The sequence below is a fragment of the Emydura macquarii genome, unplaced genomic scaffold, assembly GCF_026122565.2.
Source record: "Emydura macquarii macquarii isolate MOO-44397 ecotype Brisbane River unplaced genomic scaffold, CSIRO-AGI_Emac_v2 contig_1230, whole genome shotgun sequence".
Taxonomy (NCBI): Eukaryota; Metazoa; Chordata; order Testudines; family Chelidae; genus Emydura; species Emydura macquarii.
In genome coordinates this window covers 12,533,145-12,555,751 of record NW_027131367.1, presented here as the reverse complement: position 1 = coordinate 12,555,751, position 22,607 = coordinate 12,533,145, and the positions used below count along the sequence as shown (strand labels likewise).

At 47.9% G+C, this 22,607-nt stretch overlaps 1 protein-coding gene across 1 annotated transcript; it reads left to right on the top strand.

The window, feature by feature from the left end:
- The first annotated feature begins 1,727 nt into the window (after nucleotides 1–1,727).
- Nucleotides 1,728–19,309, top strand: FDXR (ferredoxin reductase). Its single transcript, XM_067547509.1, has 12 exons — nucleotides 1,728–1,840; nucleotides 5,297–5,394; nucleotides 7,507–7,602; nucleotides 8,743–8,865; nucleotides 10,283–10,396; nucleotides 11,031–11,132; nucleotides 12,824–12,931; nucleotides 13,282–13,366; nucleotides 13,726–13,925; nucleotides 14,391–14,562; nucleotides 15,215–15,388; nucleotides 17,528–19,309. Exons 1-12 carry the CDS (start codon nucleotides 1,762–1,764, stop codon nucleotides 17,656–17,658), a joined length of 1,482 nt encoding a protein of 493 aa, XP_067403610.1. The 5' UTR covers nucleotides 1,728–1,761; the 3' UTR covers nucleotides 17,659–19,309.
- Nucleotides 19,310–22,607: the final 3,298 nt, after the last annotated feature.

Below are 22,607 nucleotides of genomic sequence, written 5' to 3'. Positions count from 1 at the left end.
CACTGGCTACCTGTTGGTTTCCAGATTGAATTTAAGATGTTGGTTTTGAGCTGTAAAACCCTAAATAGGTTCAGATCTTGTTACTTAAGAGATTATCTCCCTCTGTGTGCTGAACTACCACAGATACAATCTGGGAGGATACTTGAGTTGGCTCTCCCTCAGTTTAAAAAAGAGGGTGTTGGCAGTATAGGGTTGTCTTAGAGGGCTGGTCCAAAATAGCCCAGGTTTGTTAACCTTCAAAGCTTGCTTCAAGACATGTTTGTTTACAGGGGCTGCTGTGTTGCTGAGTTATTGAGAGAAATCAGATGTGAGGGAGAGGGGTTTGAGGAGCTGTGGATGATATATTTCCCCCCTGTAAATTTGGCAGGTGAACCTAGAGCCTGGGACCCGCACCTTTTTTGGGGGGGAGAGGCGGGGGGTAAATAAATCTAATAATAATATCATAAAGGCCAATCCTGCTCTGGAGTTTTCCATTCATTTCAATAAGAGCAGGATCAAAATCAGGGCCTTAAGTAATTAGATGGACTGATTAATCACTGTATATTGCTTTGAAGATGGAAAAATCTACTCTTATTAAACTCACCAGGAAAGATATCACAACTAACAAGTCATATTCCTTGTTGAAGAAAAAGCTTTATGTTCTACACTGATGGCCTAAACCCTGCAGTACCGGTCAGCATGCCACCTTTGTAATAATAATCACAGGACTGTGCATTTCTATAGCAGTCAGTCTAAGGATCTCAAAACCTTTTACAATAATAATGAAGTAATCCCTGGGATAGATTGTTATCCCCATTGTGCACACTAGGAAACAGGCGCACCCAGAGGGTAATAGACTGCTTGTCAGTTCTGGAACACACACCTCTCCTGCTGATGCTGGTAATGCACTGAAGTCAATAGGACATTGCCATTGATTTCAATGGGAGCAGGATGGGGGCTGAAATCAAGTCAGAAGCATGCCCCCAACGGCCCCGGACATTTCATGGGAATGTCCCACTTTGACCTCTCCAGCCCCCATCCTGGTTGAAGGAGAACATTTCCCGAATTCAGGGCTGCCAGGGGAGGGGACACGAAAGGCGTTGCGGCCTGGCAGCACTAGTAGGGTGCCGCTTGAAATGTTGGGAGGTTTGGCCCAGGTCACGCAGGAATCAGGGGCAGAGACAGAATCTCAGTCTCCTGATTCCCAGCCCCATGCCCCGTCCATGGGACCCCGATAACAATGGCCTGATAACAATGGCCAGCGGGGGATTTAGGGACCGTGTGATGAGCAGTGCAGGGCCAGTCAGGGGGATCCTCCCCTGTGGGAGAGGAGATGAAAGCTTTCACCAAAAATACCAGCCCTTCCCCCTACGCTCCCGTCCCCCCCAATGGTTCTTCCTAGCAGGGGGAGGTTTTGGGGCACGGCGCTGCAGGCTAAGGGTGAGCCTGGCTATGAGGCTCAGCACACTACAGGATAAACCATAGAGTCGGCAGCACTGTGCGCCCTGGACAGGACTCTTCCTCTCTATGCTGCGAGCGGTGTTCCGGGTGGGCGTGTTTATGTTAATTACATCACGGCCGTGTAATTGGTTCCTGAGAACGCGGGGGCGGAGCTGTGCGGAGGGGGGGCAGGGCTATGTTAATCAAGCGGACCTTTCCGCCACTTGATTGGCGGAGGCGGAGGCAGGGCGGAGCCGATGGGCGGAGGGGTGGGAGTCTGCACGGCGCGGGGCTTGCACTCGGGCAGAGAGCGACGGGCTATCCGCTGCACGGTCCTTCAGCATGGCTCTGGGCTGGGGCCGCGTCTGCTGGAAGTGGGGCTCCCCCCTTCGCCGCCTGCGGCCCGCTGGTGGCCTCACGGGTAAGGGAGCCGCCCGCCCGCTGCGTCGGGGCACCTGGCTATAGGGAAACCTCACGGGGGGAGCTATAGGGGACACGGCAGGGAGCCTGGCTATAGGGGAACCGTGGGGTGGGGGCAGAGAGCCTGGCTATAGGGGAACCTGGGGGGGACACTATAGGGGACATGGAGGGAACCTGGCTATAGGAGAACCTGAGGGGACACTATAGGGGACATGGGAGCTTGGCTATAGGGGAACCTGGGAGGACACTATAGGGGACATGGGAGCTTGGCTATAGGGGAACTTTTTGGGGGGGCTGTAGGAGATGTGGCAGGGAGCTTGGCTATAGGGGAACCTCGGGGTGGAGGCAGGGAGCTTGGCTATGGGGAATCTCGGGGGGAGGACTATAGGGGACATCGGAGGGGAGGCAGGAGCTTGCCTGTAGGAGGATGGGGTGGGAGCCTGGGGACAAGGAGCCTGGCTATGGGGGGTGGCCAGGGAGGGAGCCTGGGATGAGATCGTGTGAGGCAATGAAAAAAGGGGTTGGGGAGGAGCTGAGCTATGGAGGCAGGGTCTTGGGAATTTAGGGTGGAGGGGAATGGAGATGAAGCAGAGGGAATGAATGGAGCAATGTGGCAATGAAATGGGAATGGGAAAGATGGGGCGAGAGAACCAGCTGATGCTTCATGCCCAGGCCTGTAAGAACATCAGCTGGTCCTGAAGCCTGGGAAGTAACTAAGGTGAAGCCTGTGTTCACAAAAGGAGTTTGTGCTGATTCCATGATTCTCTGGGAAAGTGATAGTCCAAGGGAAGGACAGTTCCCCTCTTGAATAGGTGTACCCTGAAATGGCCAAAACACAGATCTTGTCCCACAAATAAAGTTGTGCCCTTGAAACTGTTTACTCTCTGAAAGAGCCCCCCCGCCCCCCGAGGCACCTTTGGGCCTGACATTTTTTTTGTTTTTTGCGGAAGAGCTGAACACCTGCAGCAACGGTTGACTTCAGCTGGAGTTGTGAGTGCTTTGCACTTCCATAGTGAGGCCCACGTGTGTCTCAAGGTGAGCAGCCACAATCCCTCCTGGAAATGTGGGCCTTGGTGATGTAGGAGTCGTTAGCTAGACTGCTGATGACATTAAATTGTTTTAGGTGATTAAAGACAAACCAACCAACCAAAAATACTGCAGACTTGTGAGATGGTTTTGTACACTATGGGGGGACTGAGCAACGTAAGGGCAGATAACGTTCAACCTGGATACATGTACAGTAATGCACATTGGTAAAACTAACTTAAACTTCTCATCTGCTGTGAGGCTGTGAACTTGCAAGATCTTTTTCCAGAAGAAGATTTGGAAGTAGCGGGAGAGAGAACTCGGTGCAGATATCTGTCCTGTGTTCAGTATCACTCTAATTAAAAAGAATACTACTAAGATGCATAGTGTTCTGTTGAAGGGATGGGAAATATAAGAAGCATGATGGTATTGTAACAAACAATGATGCATTCTGTGCTGTCCAATTTATTACCTCAGTTTAAGAAAAGTTCCAGAGAGGGATAATGGATATAGGTTCTGAAGGACTTTTATGCAATGAAAAATACCAATACTTAAAGTTAGCCTTAAAATAGAGGCGTTCGAGTAGATTTGACTGACTTTCAAAGCTCCGATCACCTCTTCCTTTTATTCCTGTCCTGAAACCTGAGTGCCAAGGTTCACTTTCTTTAAAGTAACACTATCCAATACAAAATAGCGCTGTAAATAAACCTCCCATTTCTTGATGTTAGTGATGTCTAGGGTGATTAGAAGTAAAAGTACTCTGCAGTGATGCCTGTTTGGAAGACTCCAGCATGTCAGTTAGCGTTTTGAGAGTGAACCCCCCACCCCCTTGTTAAATACATGTACATTTGGACATAGGAGTGCGTGCCTTGGTGGGTTATCAGTAGGGTACAGAGACCCATTATGTTGCTGGATTAAGCCCAGGTCAGTAGAGACTAAATTGTTGCCATCTGACTATTGCTTAAAGGCCTTGGTGGAATGAGCTGGTTTAGTCCAGTTCTTGATGAACAAATGCCCATGTCTCAAAAAACCACCCTTGTGGTTAATGCTAGTTTGGGGCCCTGGTGGGCAGTGTCTTCCGAGAAACCTAGGTCTGAATGGATCATGGAATCCTCACTGCTTTCTCATCGAGTGTCCTCCTAGGTCAAGGGTGAGTCAACTTGTCGGGGTGGGATGGGGCGGATACTTGCACTGACACTGCCTGTGCCAGAGCTATTTTGCAGGGAGAGGATTTCAGTCTCCAGGGACATCCGGCTGCCACCATTCACCAGGTGCAGATTCATTAAAAATTACCCACCCCTACGAGCACCCCCCCTCCCCCTTTCTGAGGCGGAAAATGTTCCTGTGTTGCAATTCTGTCATGCCATTCCTCTGAAGTCATCAAAGTGCTTTAATTAAAAATGTTAATTAAGGAAGCCCCAAGTTCCTGGTGAGGTAGGCAGGAATTTCTGTACCTGATTCACAGGTGGGCTAACTGTGGCATCAAGAGGCAACATCCCTAGGTAAGCCAGCGTCAGAGTCTGGAATGAAATCCAGGACTTCTGACGCCTACTCCTCTTTGCTAACTACCTTCCCCACACACACCCCATTTCTAAGGGTCCAACTGACTCTACAGGTACGTTGTGAGTGGAGCTGGGTAACTGCTTCCTAAAATAGATATAAATATCAAGGCCTCTGAAGAAAAATATCAGGGTTTGGCAGGGAGTTGTAGTCCCCGGCATTTGACCCAAATGCATTTTTGCTTTGAATGGCTTTGTACTTAGTGCAATAAAACTTCTCAGCTGACTGCCAAGGTTGTGCTGGACTATGACTGAAATCACTCTATTGTCTCCAGCCCTTCCAGTTGCTCTTTAATCGGATCACAGTAAAGCTCTGAGTAGCCTGTGTTGTGGGGAATGCGAAGCGCTAGCGGATAGTTACCGCTCGGTCTTTTGTTTGGCTTGTAACTAAAGAGGAAAATCTGAAGTGGGGGGCAGCAGGATAGCTTCCTCCTAGCCCCACCTGATGACACGGTCACTGGTGCAAGGGGCAGTAATAGTATCCAACCTGCTGTGCAGAATGGAGTGCTGAAAGCGAAATAATCACAAGGGGAGTCGTCTTATGCCTCCTTTCAATAAAGATTCCCTTCAAAAGAGGAGATCTATTGCATAGCATAATTCCTGAGCCCATCCCCGATGTTTTCCTCTTGGTGGCTTTCCTTTCCTTCGTTGGGAACACGTATACCACGGAGTGACTTCCATACCTCCATTTTAAGTAGTTCTGAGTCCTGTGTTTGCCTAATGCAGACGGACCAGCTCTTAGAAGTCTTTAGCACTCCTCCTGTTTTGAGGTCCAGCCAGTGTGCATGGGAAATCCTAGGAGGATGAAGGCATTTGTATCAAGGGTGGTATTTTCTCTGCTCACTGACTCTGCTTTTTTGCTCTTTGCTTAGGTTGCAGCAGGCTGCTTTCCACAGCTGCTTTTGCTCCTCAGATCTGCGTCGTGGGCAGTGGACCTGCTGGGTTTTACACTGCCCAGCACCTCCTGAAGGTAACTGGCTTCCATTCAACACAAGGAGAGAGATTCAGCCTCGTGCTTGCTGGCATCTGGGCCATAGACATCCCACCACGATTCAGGGGAGGGTTCGCCTGGTCATGCACTGTGTTGGGCTACCATAGGTGGTTCTGTGCTATCTCCTTCAAGCCCGGAGATAGGGGGCATGCTGGGGTGGAGCTGTATTGCATGTCGCTCTGGCTGTTCTGGCTCGCGCTGTGAAGTGTAGGCACCACTGTGGAGGCTACTGTAATTTAGAGCAGCCCCTGGTCTGCCAAAGTTCTGCTAGGAGCCGTTTTGGTCCCCATGGCAGCCTGGAATCAGGAGGGTGGAAAGGTGGCTTAATCTTTGCCCCCTTCTAATGGGTTGCACATTTATCGGGTGCAGCACAGACTTTAACTCAATTTTTTATGTACACACTGTCATTATAAACTAGGGCAAATCTGTGCTTCTATAATAGGCTGCACCACAGATACCTGTATACTGGCTTTACAAAATTTTGATTCCATATAATGCTGGCAGCATTCTTCTATAAATAAAGGAAACCAGGGAGATTTGTTTTAGGTCCTTTTCCATTTTGACTAAGCCAAACAAATGAACAAACAAATTCCATGCACCGGTAAATGTCAGCACTTCAGCCGATCCAGTTATTGATCTGGCAATGAGAATAGATTATAAAACCTGCAGAGGGTGCTGCTAGTGACAAATCACACTCACAGTTGCTTAATTAAGTAAGGTGACCTGCTTTTTGTGGTCTCTGAAGTACCCTCAAGCACGTTGTGGTGTAATACACTGCATTTTAGTTATTAATGAACTTCAGGGACAAATTTCAAGACTACTTAATCTCCACAAGTAGCACGAGAGAGACGCTGTCTCAAAATACAAGCTGCTAAGAGCATAAAGCAAAAAGTCGGACTGTCTAAAATACATAGCTGCAAACTTAAAATGTCTTTAATTAGCAGCAAGATTTCAAGATCTCGGCCAGCATCGTTAGCTGCTGTTGGGAGGTGGGGGGTGAGGGAAGGGCAAAGAGTTGAAATCTGGAGCATATTTCACTCAATATATGTCTGCACCAATTGCTTAAATGCCCAGTGCCAAACTCTCCATGATGGGGTGGTCAAACATGGATCTGTCCTGGCAATATTTTGCAGCATCTCATATTCCTTTCACTGATCCTAGTGGGCATATCCTAAGATAAAATAGTTACTGCACCGAAAACAAATAACAGACCGTAGTCTCTAGCTCAGTATGGTGCTCCTATTGGTGCAAGTTAATGAGGTCAGAAGGTAGATCTTCTTGTTAAGTTTTTTTTTAAATGATTCCTCTCATCATTCTATTGTTGCAGGCTGGCAAAATCCACAGTATCCCAACCTGAGAATGTGATTTAGCAGAACATAGGAAAGTATTGCTATGGAGACCCTTACGAGTCTGAAATATACTAGAAATGTGCAACATTTTGTAACTGGTGCCCACATACTAATTTTTTAAAAATCCAATAGGAATGGAAATAAACTCGCCTGCCTAATTTCCTTCATTCCATGCCAGCACTCTGTGCACATCCATTTCCTTTTATTTAGGTGATTGTCTAGAAAATGTGATTATCATGGCAGCTACTCGTGCAAATCAGCCAGTTTTTGTCACCATTGTATGCTCATCCTTGCTATCTGGATGCAACACCTTACAACCAAAACTAAATTAAAATACAGCTAGGCTGATGTGTATGTTTCTTGCCCCCGCTTGATTTAGCAGATATTCTGCGATCTGTGCATTCAGAAGTAAAAGCCAGACCCTTGATAAAGATTGTGGTGACACAGAGGATGGGCCATATCTTGCCTTCCGTCCCTGCATGATGCTTCCAGTATTCAGGGAGTTTAGTTGAGTCCCACTGAACTACAGAGTCCCTGTGCACCTCTCCCTCTTTTTGCTGAGATGCACGAGCTCTTTCCTGAGTTTGCACTCTGTCTGTGGATTCGAGAAGATCAGTGTCTTTATGTGCAGCCTCTTTCCACAGCAGAAGGTTGATGTTGGCCCTGTTGTTAGCCACTTAACTTGTGTGTTTCTGCTCCTGGGCGCTTGTATTTTAACTGTGAACTTGCTTTTCGTCTCCAGCACCACAAACTGGCCCAGGTGGATATTTATGAGAAGTTGCCAGTTCCCTTCGGCCTTGTTCGTTTTGGAGTGGCGCCCGACCACCCGGAAGTCAAAGTTAGTGCTGGCTTTCCCATCATTTCACAGGGTTGAAGGGTGCTGGGCATGGAGAGTCATGATGGTAGCTTTGTCAAAGAGGTGTGAATGGGGTGTGATGGTCATCTTACACCACTGTGAGCTGAGACCAGTTGAGGGTCCTCTCAAGTCTCCCCTCTTGTGTGGAAGAGAGGTATAAGAAGTGCCAGCATTGGGGAGCAATTCTTGTTTATAGGGGATGCTCTCACTGTAATGGGGGCTGTTCTCTGTTGCCAGACCAGGTCTGGTCAGGCATTCCAGGGACAGAAGTGGTGTTTGCTGAATGGACAAAGCTACTGGAAAGCAGAGGGGTTGGCGATGGAGGCGTGTGGGGGGATATAAGAATAAACTGCTGCACTGTCTGATGTCAAGAAAGAGCTTTCATAGGAAAACCTGGGAGTGTGAGGCAAGGATATCTGTGGCAGAAGGCCAGGCTGGGATTGTTCTGTGGTACTGGGGGTTTGGGGGTTTGCCTTTAAGGAATGGTCTCCTTGCTAGCGCTCTAAGACTCCAGCAGCACGGGCTGTGATAAACCAGGGAGCGATGGGACTGCTGTGGGGGCTGAAAATATCAAAACCTACATCTGTGAGGTGCTTACTGAAAAATGAATGATTGCTGCCTAATGAGCCCCCCAAAACCCAGCCTGGCTCTCCCTCTCTGCCACTGGAACTGTGAATTGTTCCTCTTGATGCTGGTGATAGCTGTTCAAGGGGCAGAATTCAAGTTAGCAAAACCTCCAGCCAAGTGTTCTCTTCCAAGAGGCAAACTCCCACCAGCAGTGAATGGATCGGGTTACTCTTTTTTGCCCTTTGTAGCTAGCCACTAAAAATGGATTTTCACTTCCTTTTGACAGAACTGACTGGTGTGGTGCCAAGCCATGGATAACTGTTTATTTTAAAATGAAATATTCAGAGCCTTTGTCAGATAAGAGCTATGAGTCTTGGAACAGCCAGCATGAATTAGAGAGGGAGACGCTGACCTGTGGCTTCAAGGCCACCTGGGGGCGTTGGGGACCTATTCATCCCCAGACCATGCAGCTGTTTTCTCTCTGGCTGTGCTCCTCTCTGGTTATGCTTTGTGGCTGTTTAATTTAAACCCTTTTAAACTTCTTTGACCCAACAGAATGTAATCAACACGTTTACTCAGACGGCACGTTCTGATCGCTGCTCCTATTATGGGAACGTCACTATCGGGAAAGATGTGACGGTGAAGGAACTGCAGCAAGCTTATCATGCGGTGGTTCTGGTGGGTTAATGGTCTGCACGTCTAATGGGGAAAGGACTAGGGAGGAGGATGGGGAGGTGTCACGATCAGATTCATCACAGTTCGCTCCTTCCCACAGAGTTTTGGGGTATTGAATCTGTTGGATCCCCCACTCTTTAGCCATTCTTGTGAAGTTTGATTTTTAAGGGGGAGGGAATCTGTCTCAGGAACTTATATGATATTGCTGCAGCAGTGTGCTGGCTGTCAAATCTAGATATCAATTTGTAATCGTTGCTACTTACTCAAGTCATATGAAAGAAGATTTATGTGCTTTCCATCATTGTAGCGTCTGAGCTCCTCACAATTTTTTAATTATTTGTCTTTAGAACACCACTGTATGGCAAGGCAGGGCTATTGCCCCCATGTTACCGATGGGGAACTGAGGCACAAAGAGGCTAAGTGACTTGCCCAAGGTCACAGAGGAAGTCTGTGGCAGAACAGGGAATTGAATACCCAACTCTGCAGTCACAGATTAGTGCCCTAATCACTGGACTGCCCTTTCTTCTGAGGATGAAGTGAACAGTGTCAGGAAGGAGGTGGTGTGGGATGAAATTCAGTCCATTTTAGCTAGTGAAGAGGGTGTTTGAATCTCTGAATAGCTGTGCTCTGACCTGGTGAATATTTGCAGTATTGCCATTCAGTGTGATGTGCACATCCCATAGAGTGTTGCTGATCTGGGGACAGTTCACCTCTGTGGTGGACTGTATCATGTCCTGTCCTGTAGAGGAATGGCAGAGCCAGTAGTAGGGAAACGTTCTGTCATGAAAAACAAGGAACAGACAGAAAGAAACTCCCCTCCTGACCGGAATGATCGTTCTGAGTCTGGCGGATGACTTGGATGTCAGGTTGTAAGATGGGAGAAGGCCACAGCCTTTTACGCTCGGCCCTGGGGAGTGCTTGTATCTGTGGCATTGATCTCCTTCCTGACGCTTGAGAAAATAGTTAGTCTAAAAAATGACGGGCTTTATGGCTCTTTATGGAGCTATAGGGGGTCCCAGGGGAGGAGATGTACAGTTACCATTTCTTCAGGTTCATATCGCCCTTGCTCTAAAAAAACAGCTTGAAAGCCCGGTGTCTCCCTTGCCACGCCTCTTTGTCTGACATAGTCAAACATCGCCAGACTAGTGTTATGAGCAGGGCTTCCTGCAAGCCGAGAAGGGAGAAAAAGCCATTAATGCCACAAACGTCATTAGGGTCTTTGCTATGCTGATCCACTAACCCAGGAGGTGCTCAGATATGGTGACTGGGGGAACAATACAGTGTTCAAGACGTGCAGCTGCTGAGCAATGGCTCCTCTGTATTGTGTTTGTGGAGCTGGAGATTTGCATTGTGTGTGATGTTTATACCAGCATACAGTGGCGTGTGTATGACGATGGGAATGTTGCTTCTTTCTCTGCAGAGCTATGGTGCTGAGGATAATCGGATCCTTGGAATCCCAGGGGAGAACCTCTCTGGAGTTTATTCAGCCAGAGCATTTGTGGGCTGGTACAACGGACTGCCTGAGAACAGAGATGTAAGGGAGTGGGGTTTTTTCCCCCTCTCTAAGGCTTTGTGCTTTCCATGCATCTGAATGCAGTCCTCCAACTCCGGTTTAGTGCCTGTCTGAAAGGCCTGCAGTTGAAAAAGATTAGCAGGCACAAAATGAAATCCTTCGTCGATGTTAAAAATGTGAACAATTTGCACGTCGGTGAGAGAGGATTAGCTAGCTCCGTAGGTTGGCAGCGTTTCTTGGAGAGGCCATAAGGAAGCCCAGAAGGGACACTTCCGGGGCTGGGGAGATTCAGCTGGCTTGTCAAAGTAGTAGACACCCACAGAGATTCCCCGTGAGAGAGATGGGAACGCAGGAGGCCTACGGGAGTGGGGGCCAAGGATGCGCTGAAAGATGCAGGTTGGGGAAATAACTGAATGTCTTGCAAACTGGCCATTCTGACAAAGCCGCACTAGCCAATTGAGTCTGAGGGAGTGATAATTCGGCCTACCTGGCCCCTGTTCTCTGGGTTAGAATGGCAGCTGGAGTGAAACAGGAGGAGGAAGAAACTTTTGCCTTTGTAATGAGGGGATGGAGGGAACCAGCCATAACTGCGGTGAAAATAGCGGGCGGCCGGGCATTGAACATGCTTTTGAGTGGGATCTCTCTCCCCACACAGCTGAAGCCCGACCTAAGCAGCGAGACAGCCGTGATCCTGGGGCAGGGGAATGTGGCTCTGGATGTTGCCCGAGTTCTGCTGTCTCCACTCGATATACTCGGGGTGAGTTGAGGGAGGCGCTGTAAAATGCAGCACACAAGGTGCAGAGTTTGTATGAAATTCAGTAGGATTTGATGTAAGAGGGAAACCAGACAAAATAGCTTATTAAAGCAAGCACATTACCCTACTGCCAGCTTTCTGGGTACTCATCTCAGGGTTTTGTTTTCAAGCAGAGCCTTTCTCCCTCACAGCCAGCTTCCCCTCCTGCATCTCCCTGCAAGGAAGTTGTAGTCCTGTGTTTGTAATACCCAACGTTGCCATGGGAGTGATCGGGGGAGTCACAGATTCACGGGACAAAGAGGGAACCCCAGCCTGCTCCTTGCTGGAGCTGCTGGCAGGTAAAAGTTTAGCATGGGTTTCTCTTTTGGGAAGGGTGCCTCTCTTCCCCAAGCATCTCTCTTCCAAGGCCCTTAGCAGTAGCAATACTCTCAGCAGCATCTGCTGTGCCTGTTATCCAGCCTGTTAGTGGGCTGCATCTGTGGAATTATCTTTTCTCCCCTATGCTCCCAGTTTGAAAGCTGGGAGCTTGTTGACAGCAGCTACTGTGTACAGCTGCCGCCCCAGATGTTAGCAGCAAGGGCCTCCCCAGACCTCTCTGTCCTTCAGGAACGGAAGAGAGGCTGCTTGAAACTCAACTAACTACCTCTAACATTAATGGCTCAATTTAAAAAAGCATGGGATTTTGCCAACTGAGGCCTTAAATAGTTAAACTGATTGGAAACTGAGAGCTGTGTTTCAAAGGATGTGGTCTTTGGGACCATAGGCAGTCCTCAGCTCATGCACAAGGGCGAGATGTCATTTGTCTTTGAAGTGCAACATTCCCAAAGCTGACTCTGTACCTTAGACAGATTTGCTCCTTTTTTTTGGTGAAGAATGTGGGTTCTTACCCACTTTTATCTCTGTGGAGCTAATCCAGCAACAAGAGAGTGTGTCTGGCAGTTTGTTCCACCTTGGGCATCCTCAGTAAAACCGTCAGTGAGTTCTGTTTGCAGAAGCTTTATCAGAAGGGGGAAGGAAGAGGCAGAAAAGAGTCCTGCTGTGCTTTTCAGATCGACTAGCTTGCGATGCTGATGGTTAGGAAAAAACCATCTTTTGACTTGTGAACTGAGCAAATCAGACTTGAGACCCTTTGAGGGACTGTCCAGTTGGAATCTCTTGGCATTCTACCCTGCTGAGTAGAACTGCCCTTCTCATTTACTTTCTGTTGTGTAGTGAAGTCTCCTTGCATTTTATTCTACTCACCCCAACCCTAAGTCACGTTTTTGGCCTCAGTCTGTCAATGAGGCATTTCCTCCATTGTAGGGAAGGGTAAGGGGCAAGTCCTCAAATGACCCTGTGTGCATCCTTACAGCAGAGGAGGTTAGAAAGGTGAGGTTCCTTGCCTTGTTGGCCCCAAACTTTAAACGACTGCCTGGTTTGCGGTTGTTTTTTAGCACCATCTGTTTAAAAAGCTTTTATAGAAGGGAGATTTCCCTCTGAGGTTGCTCAGTAAGGCGTCACCTTGTTAACTCTGTCCCGATTGTAGACCATCTATTCAGGGAGTGCTGTTAAGACATTAGCTGTGAAAATCACCCTCCTGCAAAGGGAGGTGGCATGGCATGTGCAAGCGGCTGCCCTGCTGTTTTCAGCTGCCTGCTCTGTGCCTTCCTCTCTCTCCTGCCACCCTACTTCCCTGTCACCACTTTGTCTCGCAGACGACCGACATCACTGAAGGCTCCTTGGCAGCCATAGCCTGCAGCAAAGTCAAACGTGTATGGCTTGTGGGGAGGAGGGGACCCCTCCAGGTAGCTTTCACCATAAAGGTAACATGTATTTCTTTGTGCGTAAAGGTACTGCAGTGTAACCAGATTGGCTGTGACTGTCAATCTAAGCCCAAGCCCCTCTTCTGTGGGTCTAGTTAATTCAACTTGAGTTGTTGAATCCACTAAGTGTACCTCTGAGGGCCTACCAGCAGGCGTGTGATGCAGGCGTCCTGGTTACTGTGCCCACCTGCTGAACTCAGGCTCCTGCCTATGAAGTAGGAGTTGCTAGCCTGTGCCGCCTGTATGGTGGGAACGGCTTCAGTTTCGGATGTGTGCTGTTCTTATGACTTCTCTGCCTCCTCCACGTGTGGAGCAGTGAGACATAACGTCTTCCTGTCTGCTGTTCCCAGGAGTTGCGGGAGATGCTCAGCTTGCCTGGTACCAGACCTCTCCTGGACCCAGCTGAATTTACAGGCCTTGGTGATGTTGTTAAAGGTGAGGGAAGTCTGCCCAGCACAATGCAAGTTGGATAGTGAGATTCCCATGGGGGGGGGAGGTGAATACCCAAGGGAAAGAGAGTTGGGTTCTAAGGTGGTCTTGGACTTTCTCCTCAAACTGTTGTGTTCAGAGGGTGCAGCTTTTGACAGAACTGTTCCAGAGTCCCAGTTAATGCTGCTGTGCGAGGCACCAGCTATCTGCCTTGTGAATGGTTTCGAGGCTTGTGGGCACTGACTGAATGTCATTCTTTAGCATTACCTTAGTCCAGACTCTCCTCCTTGCATGGTCCCCCTTGAGGGACTGATGGACCTTTGTCCAGGGGTCCTTCTGCTCCTGCAGCGCTCTTTCCATTTTAGATGTTCCCAGGCCCAGGAAGCGTCTGACTGAGCTGATGGTCAAATCGGCCCTGGAGAAACCTGGTGAGAAAGAGGCCGGTCGTTGGGCATCAGCAACCAAAGAGTGGGGCTTGAAGTTCCAGCGCAGCCCGCTGGAGGTACTGCCAGCTGCTGATGGGAAGCAAGCAAGAGGCATCCGAATGGCCATCACCAGGCTGGAAGTAGGGACTCCAAAGTTCTTTCTTTCTAAAGGATTTGCTCTCCCCAGGTTTGGCTCTCTCTGTTGCTTGGAGATGAGTAAAAGTCTGTTGCAGCCACTTGGATCTGGAGATCTCTGGGGAGCCTTCTGCGTTAATCTAAAGACAGCTTGATACTCTTGGTCTAATTAGAAGCAGCAGAACTGCCTGCTGTCTGAGCAGCTGGAGTGGCAGATTCTTGGGAAGCCAGCCCCAGGTCTCCCCCGGAACGGTTTCTGATACAAAAGCAGCTCTTTGTCCATTGGTATTGATAGCCACAATTGGAGGACACTCCAACAACCCAGCCTGTATTTATCCAGTAATGTGATTGCCAGTGAACCCAGGAGATGTTGCTGCTTCTCCTGGAGTGAGAGAGAAGACATTTGACTGCATTTGCATTACAGGCTCTTTAACTATTTTCTTTCTTCCCTCTCTCCCTGGGTTATGTAGGGCTCAGGCGAGTCTGCCAGAGCTGTCCCCACTGGAGAAGCAGAGGAACTTGAATGTGGCTTGATCTTCAGCAGCATTGGCTACCGGAGCCTACCAATTGACTCTTCAGTGCCATTTGACCCCCAGCTGGGGATCATCCCCAATAGCCTGGGCAGGGTGCAGGGGGCACCAGGTCAGTATTAACATTCAGGTGTAATGTTAGGGTAACAGCCTGTGCGTGTGCATGGAACATGCCTGTAGAGAGGACGAAGGGTGAGTGGCCAGGAAGTTTGTGTGGCGAGGAGCGAATGGGAGGGTTTGGGCAGCTGTGTAAAGAACAGGACTGGGAAGCGGGAAACCTGAGTTCCACTCCTCTCTAGCACAGGCGTCCTGGGTGACCCAGCCTTGGGCCGTTCGACACAAAAGCATGCTGTCATTTTTGATTCGTTTATTAATGAGAGATGGCAGCCTGCAATGGCTGCTGAGGGGTAACGTTCTTGAGCCGTTATAAACTCCTAGAGCTGCTCTGCCCTGGTTGAGATGATGCGCTCTCTGTGCTGTGAGGAGGGTAGATACTACCCTGACGTGCTCCACTGAGCAGATGCTACGAGGGGCCTGGTAGTGATCTGAGTGTGACATGTCCTAGTGTCGTTAACAGTGGCCAGCTACATCTGAGAAGGTGCGGGCATGAAACGTCAGTGGATAAGGAAATGGAGATCTATAACTCCTGAGTCCCTTCAAGCTGAAGAGACACCTGTGTTGGGGAATGTGCTGGACCCCATCCATATGAATGTACTGGGGATTGCATCAGAGCATGGCAAACTTGGTGTAACATGCTGTTGCAGGTCTGTACTGCAGTGGCTGGGTGAAGAGGGGACCCACGGGGGTGATTATCACCACCATGAACGATAGTTTTGACACAGCCCAGTCCGTGCTAGAAGACCTGCAGTTGGGGGTGCTGAACCTTTCAAATGCCAAGGAAGGTTTCAAGTCCGTGAAGAGCATCCTGCATAGTCAAGGTCAGTGAATGTGCAGACACGAGTCCTTGTGTGTGAGCATCTGTAGCAATGAACATAGATATGCGAGCCAGCCAGCCAGCCTCCTTCCAGAAAACTCATGCAAAAGTCCTAGGCGGACACAAGCGGTTAATGAACTGTCTCTTGAAATCTGGAGTCCTGGGTTCTTAGGTGACTGAGGAAAAGAGTTTGATCTTGTCTCAGTCTGTCGTGGACTTCCTCTTCCCCTCATCTCCTTGGGCAGAGGTGGGGGGGAAGAGCAAAAACAAACGCCCCGCACACTGGAAGAGCAGCGTAATAATAAAATCACAGTGCTGAGAGTTGGGACTGAGTTGCAGGGTCAAGGCTGAGTGGACAAAGCGTGCACAGCATGCTCTCCATTGTTCTTGATGCTTGCATTTGCGTGGACCCTACACGTTAAATTCCCCAGGCTCTCTCTTAGCATTCATTTGTGTAAAGTCTGTGTTAGACTTTACTTGCTGACTAGAAATCTGAAACATTTCTTGAGTCTCTTTGTCCCCTTTGCTTTTTGCCAGGAACATTGTCTTTTAAATTAAAAAAAAAAAAAAAAAAAAAAAAAGTGTGAAAACTATACAATGCACGTTGCAAATTGTAATCTAAAAACTCACAGAAGCAATCTGAAGATGGACTACCTAGTGGTGCTGAATACAGAGGCACCAAGGTGCGTAGAGCACCTAAGAAGTGCTATTTTGAGCACCTCTGCTCAGCCTAACCTTCTTTTATTATTAACATAACATGGAACTTTGCATACAAAGCTTTTGAGTGGTTACACTGAATATATTTCAGTGAAAGGGGACCGTCCTGAGCCTGAGATTCTGTTATCTGCTAGTCTGTTCAAGGACAGCATGAACTCCTCCCCAGTGTTGCACTTCCGTAACGCTTCAGAGCTAACCCAGAGGAACCATCTCCAAGAATCCGAGAGGAGTTCTCTCCATGGGCTGCTAAACACTTGGTATCGCTGCTGAGGCAACCTGCCAGTTGTGCTTGTAGATTCTGTGGTGTGAATACAAGTCCTCGATAGTCTGAGATGATCCAATTCACTTCCTAGGTGATACCCAATAGCCCTCAAACATAGCTCTCCATCTCTGCTAATCTAATCCATGATTTAAAGAGAAATGTCTACCCTGTTCATCCCTGGGGCTGGCCAGTTCTCAGACCCTTTTCCTATAACTCCTTGAGTTCAATTGTGCTTATAGGTGCATAGGAATTATCACACCGGTTCAGGCCAGTCATCTTAATTCAGTATCCTGGATCTTGCAGTAGCAAACACCAAATTGTGCAAGTAACCTCCTAGTGTACAGTTATGGAACAGCCTACCTGGAGGGCAATTTTCTTCCTGACCACTATCGTTTAGTGGTTGACATATGCCCTGAAGCATGAGGGCTTCTATTCCTTATAATTTTGGTACCCTGCCTAATGTAACTATAAATGGGTTTTTATTCTTCATACAAATGTTTAATCTCTTTGAATCCTACAAAACTCTTAGCCTTTATCTTGTGTGAGTGATTTCTACATGGCATTTACGGGAGCAGAGTGCGTAACAAGATGTGTATGCAGCTCCACTTTTTATTACTCAAAAATAAAAAGAAATACCCTAGGGGTGGGCATTCTCCCAGTTTAAATGTAATTATTAAGATTTAAAAGTAGGTGCAGGGCAGCGCGTGGGTACTAGGAAAGGGCCATTTAAAAGCTGCACAGTCCTTGGGTAAAGTATCATTTTCAGCTGCATATTCAGTGAGGCTGTTGCTTTTGAATGGCTTTTATAGCAATCCCTACCAGGCATATTTGGGGACAGATTAAAACACCCCAGAGGATCATTTACTGCTGCTGTATTTAAAGGCTTTCAGTTAAAGTGTGCTTCCCTGCAATAGTTCAAGACTTTTTAAGTGAACCAAAGTCGTTTCCCCTAAGCAAAGGCTGTGCTGCATATTGTTATGGCTTGCAAGTGTCTGACTAATCAGATTTGACTGGATCTCGGGAGCCTGTCTTATAACTGTCTTTGTGCTGCTGAATTCTGAGGGTGCCTATGTTTGCAAGGTTCTGGCTTTTCTGTTTGCTTGCATGTTTCATTCTTGTTTGTTTGGGATAGATGAATTTGTACTTTCTCTCTCATTACATCAGGCATCCATCCAGTTACCTTCTCAGACTGGGAGAAGATAGATGCTGCTGAAGTGGCAAGAGGCAAGCTGGCTGGCAAACCTCGGGAGAAGATAGTGGATCCTGAGGAGATGCTACAGTTGATCGGTCACTGAAGATGCCTATGCACAGCCCTCTGGGTGTGAGAAAGTGATAGATCCCCAGTGTATCCCCTGCATCTACTCAGCAAGTCCCATTTGCTGCTGGCAGTGCCTGTGATGGAGGATTGGCACTGGCAGAACTGATTGCTGTTCTTGGATTCATGGGAGAAGGTGGTGGCTCCAGGGGCCTATGGAGCTCTCCAATAGTGAGCTGGAACTGACTCTGGATTCTCTAAGCGGACATGAGTTTACAGGAGGCTCTTGACTGACTCCGGGTCTTCAGAGCCTGCAGTTTTGACTCCAGCCACCTTCCCTCCCTGTGCCAGCTCTACAGCTGGTCACTGCAGTCATCTGGGAGCTCACTGTGGATTGAGTCACTTGGGCATTAACCACTTAGTTGGACCAGTGCACCTTAGCGTGAGATTCCCATATGGGAGAGGCCCTGACTTGCTGCTCTCCTCTGATTGTTACGGAGAAGTTTTACTGCACCTTTAAAGCCAGTGGGAGAGAAAATTAGCAACTGTCACCTTTCCATTCACAGCGAAAGCCTGAAGCCAAAAGGCTTTATTGCCTTGTAACCTGTGTCAGAGTCTGAGCAAGTTAGTTTTTCTTTTTAAATCACCTTAAATAAACCCTTTTGGGGAGGGGGAGGGGAAGGTGGAGCTCAAGTTTAAAAGTCCAACCTCTGAATGTCAGTGTCTGCATTAATCTTAGGGCTGGCTGGCCAGCCTCGGACTGCACCTAGTCTAAGAGCTGTGCAGATGCGGGGCAGCGCTTCTCATCCACTGAGCGAGTGTTGCTTTCTGCCTGTTGCCAACTTCAGCTAAACCGTCTGTGTCAATAAACCTTGCAGAGTCCTCATCTGCTCAGCAGCACTTCCTGATGGAAACCTAGACTGGACTTGTCTGATCTTTTTAGCCTGCAGAGGGGGGGGAAATCAGTAAATATATAATTGCCTTGTTCCAGAATATCCAGAGTTATCTGTGCATTGGTACTTCAGAGGTGCAGCCATCCCTGACTGGGACAAGCAGCAATCTCTTGGGCTGTCTGCTTTTATTGTGTAGTCTGTATGTTTTAAAGATGATTAAATGTGCCTCTTCCTCTTTGACCAAATCTATCATGTTTTAAATGATTCTAGATTTTACTGTTAGGGTGACAGACTAAAATCCTCTATTTAGCCATACAAGTACAGCATGGACAGTGTCAGTGCAAACTTCCTCATTGCTCTGCCAATGTGCTTCCTCCTTGACCTGCAGGGACTCCCTGTATGGCTGCGACTGCATTTATCTCACACACAAACTGTTCAGATCCCTTTTTCATGTGGACATATGTCTTTATGACCACATCTGCAGAGCCCCCTCATAAGTGTGTCTACTGTAGACCAGGCCTCTAGGCGTTAGGGGAGTTAAATCTCTGTCCTCATGCAATCCTTGGCCTCTCTGCTAAAATTGTCAGTTGTGGTGCTGTTTTGTTGTGATGTGGACACCTGTCTGCTGGGAGGTTCCAGATTGTATTTCCATGCTCGGCATTTAGTCCAATTTTAAACAAGACAGATCTGGGCCTCATCTCTTTTTAAATCTCATTTGCAAACTCATTAAGAAACTCAGGAAATGTGATGACTGCTGGAAATAAATATGCAAATGAGCAATAAAGCTTGTTGAACAGCTGTTTGTGCGACGTGACTTCTGTTATGTCGTAAGGATGATGCATTTCTAATGTTAAACTCTGAGCTGGAGATTACGTTGACTCTGGATTTGGAAAGGTGATTAAGCTTTTTTTGGTAATGCTGTTGACTACACGGTAATGGAATTGCTCTCTGTCCTGCTTTGGTTCTGGGTATAAAAAAACATAACAGTAGAGGAAACAATTGAAATGCATTGTGAGTGAAGTATTTGCCTGCGATATGATGTGATGGGCCAGATCTTGCTTGCTTGTAGTGAGTGGTGGTAAATGCTTGTCTTGTGCCAACAGAGGTCACCTTGAATGTTAACCCCAAAGCACTTTGCTGGCTGTGTGCGTGATATGGGGAGCACATACTTGTCTCTAGGACGGGTTGCAATAGCCAGTTCTGTACCAGCAAGTCTCCAAGCTAGTTTTTTAGGAAGGGACAAATAACGGAGGGTGATTTTAAGTAGGCAGAGTGTTCGTACTTGGATAGGAATTTGGCCATGGCTGAGGTGAATGGCCCTCTGGGAAGTGCCATAGGACCACTAAGGGTGCACAAGAGGTCAAGATCTAGTCCTTCATCTGCCCGAGAGGTTAAAGCCTTTCATTGAAGATTGTCAATTCCTCTCACGTTCGCAGTGCCTTTGAACTGCCTGTTCCTCAGCTGGCTGCATGTCATCTGTCCCTGACAGAGTTAATTCATTACAGGATGGAGAGCTGGCTTCCTTTCCCTTTTGTCTTCACTCTGCTCTTTGGACCAGGACAATGAAATGTCTTGGGTACAACTTCATTGGCCCAATTACACTCTGTCCATTAGGTGGCGCTGTGATGCCAATAACTCCCAAGAAGTACAGTTAAGAGCAGCAGAACCTTTCTGGGGCTGAGTGACAACCTCTATTTGATGGAGTGGTGCTGCCTGGCCTGAAAGAGCTAGTGGCTCATTAGCCTTCTTTGTCCCTAGTTTATTTCTGCTGAGAGACTTGGCTCTCCTGCTGAATTAGATGGCCAGCCTAGGAGAGATGATTACAATTTTTTCCTGTGTGCGGGGGGTGGGAAGGGGCTACTCCCTTCATCTGAAATGATGCCCTGTCCGCTTCTGTTTTCATCCCTCATGTTCTTCTTCATGCTTGCAGTTGCTCGGAGATCAGTGCGGCATTTCAAAGGGCGCTCACCTGCAGTGAGGTACAGTGGCTTGGTTTCTTACGCCTCACCTTTCCATCTCCCACACAACAGTAGCCATCTCGGACTCCGGTAATTCCCATGGTTTAAAACTCCCTTTAAGATGCCATTTTAAAGTAGTGAGTATTCATTGATTTAAAAATACCATTCGGATCATAAATCTTTGGAAGCCTGGTCATCCGAGGGTAAGGATCCACAGCCAACCTCAGCGTTCCCCATATAGTTCTGTCCAGCCTCCATTTATAACTAGTCAATCAGGAGTGAAGGGGAAGGATGGTTCAGTGGTTAGGGCATTGGCCTAGGAGGTGGGAGACCCAAGTTCATATCACTGCTGTGCCACAGACTTCCTGTGTGACCTTGGGCAAGTTACTTGGTGTCTCTGTGCCTCAGTTCCCCATCTGTACAGTGGGGATAATAGCACTGCCCTGCCTCACAGGGTGTTGAGGATATATATGTTGGAGTACTAAGTGTTTGGAGATCTGATGAAAAGTGCTACATGAGATTATTTTTCTTAGCTAATCAAATAAATATGTCGGAAGTACAGGAGGGTGGTGTGAGGCAGATAGGGCTCTGTATTCCTAGTGGAATGGTGTCGTCAAGCCAATTCTCTGCACTGTGTATGTGGAAAGATAGGAGACAAGATATAGGTGTCTCACTCGTCAGTGGAGGAATAGGGCAGAGATCTGTAGCAGCGTTGATGCAATGTGGAACTGGTTTTATTGACTCTAGGCAGAATTAACTTTGTGGATACTTGCCATTCCAAGTAGCAAGTGCCATGGAGGAGGCTTGAGCCACACCTCAGGGGATGGGATAAAAACCTACTTATGAGGAAAGGTGAAAAATTTGGCATGTTTAGTCTTGAGGAAAAAAGACTGGGTGGAGGGCGACCTGATAAGTCTTCAGGTATATTAAGGGCTGTTCTAAGAGGACTGGGGTCAATTATTCTCCATGTCCACTGAGGCTAGGACAAGAGGTAATCGGCTTAATCTGCAGCAAGGGAGATTTAGGTCAGATATTCGGAAAACTTTCTAACTGTAAGGATAGCTTAAGCGCTGGAATAGGCTTGAAGGGAGGTTGTGGAATCCTCGTCACTGGAGATTTTAAAGAACAGGTTAGACAAACATCTGTCAGGGATGGTCTAGGTTCACTTGGTGCTGCTGCAGCGCGGGGGAGGCTGGACTTGATGAACTTTCCAGGTCCCTTCCAGCCCTACAGTTGCGTTCTGTGGGTCAGATACCTTCTACCTCCCTGCAATGCTGCTCCCAGCCGTGCACGACAGGAGCAGTAAGAAATCCTGCTGCTAGGTTTGAAACCTTGGCCCAGCAGGTGGCAATGGTGAACATGGCTGGGGAGTGGCCCTGGGCTTCCTCCTCAGTCGAAAAGTGGCATGGAGGATAGCCAGAGCAGGCCACACGCACAGAAAATTAGTTTCTTTTGTCACAGTTCTGTGTAATGGATTAAGAAGCCAGAAAATGTAAAGCTCAGTGTGACATACCTGCCTTTCCCTTCATGCTTCTGATGGGAGAGAACTGAAGAGCTTGAAGTAAAGACAGTGCCAGCCTTTAACTAGATTTCCCTGCGCTGCTGATTTGTGGCACAGTTTAACCTTAATGAAACCGTAGGAAGCCGCTGAGACCAATAAAAGGCTAGAATTTGGAGAGGAATGTCCTTTATTTTAAGAGCCCATCTAGACTACGCAGCCCAAATCCTTTCACCCGGTTACATCACATCCGTTGTAATGTAGGCCGAACCTTGGCTGTGCTCTGGAAACTGCAACACTCTGGGCATGTCTGAGTCTTTAGCCAGGTCTCACGGCCCAGTTACAACAGCGGAAAGTTCATTCTGTGCATGATGCCGTGCGTTTTAAAGGTGGTGTATTCTGGTCGCCTGACTCAGTTGTGTTTGGGATGTAGACAAGATAACACAACTTCACTAGTAGGGGAGAAAAGTAACTGGGTCGAGCAGGTTAGGATAGCTGGCTGATATTCCTCAGTGCCCCTGGGCAAGTCATATAACCTCTCTGTGCCTCAGTTTCTTCATCTGTAAATGGGGAAGCTGCTACGTTTCCTTTGCCATTTAGTGGCATCTAGAAGGGGGCTGTGTTCTCCAGTTGGTCTTGC